We start from the raw sequence: 4,547 nt of genomic DNA, 5'->3' as shown, positions 1-4,547 counted from the left end.
AAAAAGAAAGGGAAATGGATATGGAAGAATGAAGCCAAAAGGTGAGGAAAAAAAGAAAAAAACATCACAGATGACATTCAAAAACAGAGCAGTACTAGCACAGAATCATCAATCTTTGAATACAACACTGGCTTTCATCACACAATCAACATCGGTGCAACAAATACAACATCAGTCCATGAAATTAATTTTCTGAGGTTTGATTTCTCTTCTAATATGTTTCTAAATATAACTAACAGAGACTTTAATATATATTTTTTTATGACTGTTAATTTATTTTTTTAAAATCAAATACGCAGTTACATGCAATTTCACCCAGCATTTTCAGTCAATTTTTGACTCAAAACATGAATTTGCAATCTGAAAATTGCATGCAGAGCCAGAGATCAAATAAATAAATTTCAGAAGAAATTTAATTTTATTTTTGAAGGAGATTATATTGTGGACTTGATTTTTTTGTATAATATGCTCTTAGTTTAGCAGCAAAATTAGTGCAAACAAATACAATTTTTGTATTTTGATGTTACAATTAACATGCAAAGAAGATCTATTAAAATTTAAATTATCATGTATTTATAATTTTTTATTTAGTTGTGTAGACAATATAAAAATCTCATAAAAAAAATGAAGAAAGCTTCAAAACTGAAATCATGGATGATTAAATAAGCAAAAGAAAATCCATAGAAATTTCACCCAATTTTTAATCTTTTTTTTTGCATTTGATTGAAAGGGATTTTCTCCTATATTCTTTTCGTCTTCAAATCTCAATTCATTTTTCTTTGAATCAGCAGCAATACTGACTAATATTAAATATCAAAATTTTAAAGAAATTTTTGACTTAATCTAGAAGAATCAGGCATGGGTCTATTTTGATTTTAACAAGGCTTTTAAATTAAAAGAAAAAGAAAGAACAAGGCGTGGGTCTGTTTTGATTTTAACAAGGCTTTTGAGTTAAAAGAATAAGGCGTAAATTTTCAAGTATTTATTTGATTTCTGAAAAAATTTCTTCTTTCAAAGGACTAGAATGAATGCATGTGAACCCCACCATCCACTAACATTTCAAATTTCCTTTATTTATATTTTGGACACATCGTGTCACACTTTATTTGCTTTTAAAAAATTACCAAGTGTCAATTAATGGGCATTCTCTTACAACCATTACGTGGTGTACCTCTTCCACCATAAAATTTTCCGGAATACAAATGGTTTTATTTGTCTCTTTATAATTTTTACTTATTTGTAATCAAAGTAGACGTCTCCTGAGTTTATACGTTTGATGCATTAGTGCAAAGTGAGGGGAAAAAAAAACCCTAAAAAGAATAGAAATTGAAGGTGAGCAATGTCGAAGACGAGGAGAGAGCTGTTGGAGCGATGGAGGGTCATCGAAGAAGAAGACGAGGAAAACGAAGACGACGGACATCGTTTCCGGCAGCTCAAAGAAGAATGGTTTTCAGATGCATTCAACTACTTGATTTCTTTGCCCCAACAATCTCATATTTGGTGTGCTTCCTGGGACCTCATGGGACCTCTTCTCGAGACTTTCTATAATTATTACAAGGATCATCGAACTGATTCTCCCTTAAAGCTCCTAATGGAAAGAACCTCTGAGGAAATGCGCCACTGCACTCAATGCATATGTCAATACCATCAAGCCCAAGAGCTTTACACTACAGAATATGACCCAACAACCATTGGTCCTCTTCTTGATGTCTTGCGCACTCTTGATGAGGAAAGAATCACTCAGCATCTCAAGCACATTAATAACAGAATTACATGTCGAGAGCACGACATAGTCCATGACAGTGGAGAAATAGTCAGCGTCATGTTTGAGGTCGGTCTTTCTCCCTCCTTCAACTAAATTAAGTACCTTTTTTGCTTCATTACATGTTGGTGCATTTTATTATTAAAATAAAAATATTAAAGTGCATGACAATTAGTAGACATAAAGTAAAGAAAGTGGTGTCATTATTCTTGTAACTCACCACATTATATTTTTGTGTTAGTGGGTATAATTGTGATACAGATGACCATATGTTCTTGTAACTCATATGACCATTGTTTTTTGTAACTCTCAAGGTCACTAGTTCTTGTAACTCCATAGCCATTATTTTCATGTAACTTATGTAACATCAAGACTATTCATCTACCTACATTACTGCCCCTCATTCATCATATTATTACATGGAAGAATTCTACAACTATAAATAGTGGTGGTTCTTACTTTGTGTTGATAGAGAATGTACAAGAAAACATAATGTGTGAAAAAGATTATAGTGCGTAGTAGTGAAAGAGAGAGTTGGGACAAAGAAAATATTCTAAGTCTACAACTATATTCACTATAGAGAGTTATTATATTAGTGAAAGAAAGAGTTGAGATAAAGAAAATATTCTAAGTCTTTAACTATATTCACTATACAAAGAGAGTAAATATATGTTGAAGGAAAGTGTTCTTATGGTGGAGCTTTGAACTCTTCAACTAATCTGGAGTTGTTTGAGTTGTACATCATTGATGGACTCCTTAAAGAAAGAGAGCTATCCGCGCCTTAGCCAAGAAGAAGATTGTTTTAATTTCTTCATTTTTTGTTAATTTTATTTCAACTGTAATAATTATTGTAATTGTGGTATATTACACCAACATTACATATGCTAGCAGGCTTCTGAAGGTGTAATAAAAACATTTTAATTTTATCCAGATGTTGATTGTATTCAGTTCATGCTCCATCCTTAATTTTTTAATTCTAATAAAAGGTCAACTTTGGACTTTAGATTGCTCTCAAGTAGAAAAAATGGCTCTAGAAAGCTTTTCCAGTAGCAGAGAATGAGAATATATAGTGAGGGAAAAAAAGAGGGGATAAAGAATAAAAGGAGAGTTCGCTAAGTTTCCTCCTTCTAAAATTCAGAGAAGAAGGGAGACACAGGGTAGAAGAAGCAGACAAAGGGAGGGATTGGGAACTCAAACAGAAAAAAGACTCATCTGATCTAGTGGCAAATGGTTATTAAAGAAAAAAAAAGGATGGTGGACTTGGGGTAAGGAATTTGAAAATGTATGATAAAAGTTTACTTTTTTAAATGGCTCCTGAGGTATAGTAAGGAAAGTGATGAGTTTTGGCAGCAAGTTTGGATGCTATATATGGTGCAAACCTTCACAACTTAAAAACTGTGGGGGAATCTGGAAGATGATTAGTGATTGATGGGATGAATTTCTACAGTTCACTAGATTGGAGGTGGGAAATCTTAGGAGGATTAAATTTTGGGATGGACACTTGGCGTGGAAATGAGAGTTTCAAAAGAAGATTTCTTGTCTTGTTCAACTGTGCTTTGGAGAAAGAGGGTTGTATTGCACAATTTAATTCTACAACCGGATGGAATATTACTTTTAGAAGAAATCTAAATGGTTGGAAAATAGAAAGTTTTTGTCAACTACTTCGACAACTGAATTCATGTTCAATAGAGTAAGATAGAGCAGACAGGCTAGTGTTGGGTTAACAGTAGGGCTAAGGTATTGTCAGTAAATAACTGCTACGAAATGTTGTTGCAACAGTTTAGTCAAGGAATTCCTAACTGACCATGGAAGATGATTTGGAAAACCAAAGCTGAAAGCAGCTTTTTTTGGTTGCCTAGCAGCTAGAGATGCGTGCCAAACACAAAACAAGTTACAAAGGAGAGGTTTTGCGATGTGCAGTAAATGCTATTTCTGCAATTCAGAGGAGGAAACAGTTGAAAATCTTTTCTTGCATTGCAGATTTTCATGACAGTGTTGGAAATTTTTCTGTATCATAGGGCATATCATTGGTGTTTCCAGAGAAAATTAGTAGTTTGTTGAAAGCCTGGCAATCAAAGGAGGTTAAAAAGATCTTCAAGCCAATATGGAGAACTATTCTCAATTGCATAATGTGGACCTTATGGCTAGAAAGGAACAAGGCATGCTTTGACGGGAAGAAGTTACATATATCTAGAGTTAAAAATAAATGCATTAAAAATCTGTACTGTTGGTGTTATAGCAGCAGTTAAGATATGATGGATAAGTATGTGTGCTTTTTGTACTTGCTAGGAGATAATATGTGGTATTTGATTATAGCGTTTGTTGTTAAGTCATATACCTTTTTGCTGTACCATCTTGATACTCTTTAAATAAAATCTTTACTTATCAGCAAAAAGGGAGGGAGATATCACATACAAATTTTAAATATATCTTCATTGTAAAAACTAAAACTGCTCATACTCAATAAGTCGTGAATTATCTAGGAGATCTAGCAAACTTCTTACCATCAGCCAGCTGACACCTGCTAGCAAAAGTGCTGTACAAGCTTTCCCTAATGGATAGCTACTTAAATTTCTTAAAACTGCAACAGGGGATTCCGATACCCAATGAAATAGCAACAGTCAGAAAAAAATCTAGCAACTTAAGGATGACTAACAAGGGAAAGCAACATGGACGTAGATTACCTAAAAACTTTAAAGTCTTTAGTTTGAATTGTTGTCATTAATCTTGTAGGGGATAAGTCTAAGTGGAGGAAAAAGGGTTTTCCATGAGATGGGAGATGAAA

The 4,547-nt window shown here is 33.5% G+C and overlaps 1 protein-coding gene across 3 annotated transcripts in view; it reads left to right on the top strand.

Moving 5' to 3' along the window:
• Positions 1-1,145: 1,145 nt before the first annotated feature.
• Positions 1,146-4,547, top strand: part of LOC107861583 (helicase SEN1) — a 36,053-nt gene continuing 32,651 nt past the window's right edge. For 2 of the 3 annotated variants that reach the window (XM_047410219.1, XM_016706858.2), the window contains exon 1: positions 1,146-1,831. In XM_047410219.1, coding sequence (XP_047266175.1) covers positions 1,340-1,831 — 492 coding nt within the window. In that variant the 5' untranslated portion in view covers positions 1,146-1,339. The remainder of the gene's footprint in view (positions 1,832-4,547) is intronic. The other variant, XM_016706859.2, reaches the window with a different exon arrangement.

This window comes from Capsicum annuum, chromosome 3, assembly GCF_002878395.1.
Source record: "Capsicum annuum cultivar UCD-10X-F1 chromosome 3, UCD10Xv1.1, whole genome shotgun sequence".
In the NCBI taxonomy this organism is placed as follows: Eukaryota; Viridiplantae; Streptophyta; class Magnoliopsida; order Solanales; family Solanaceae; genus Capsicum; species Capsicum annuum.
This window is presented reverse-complemented; position numbering and strand designations above follow the sequence as displayed.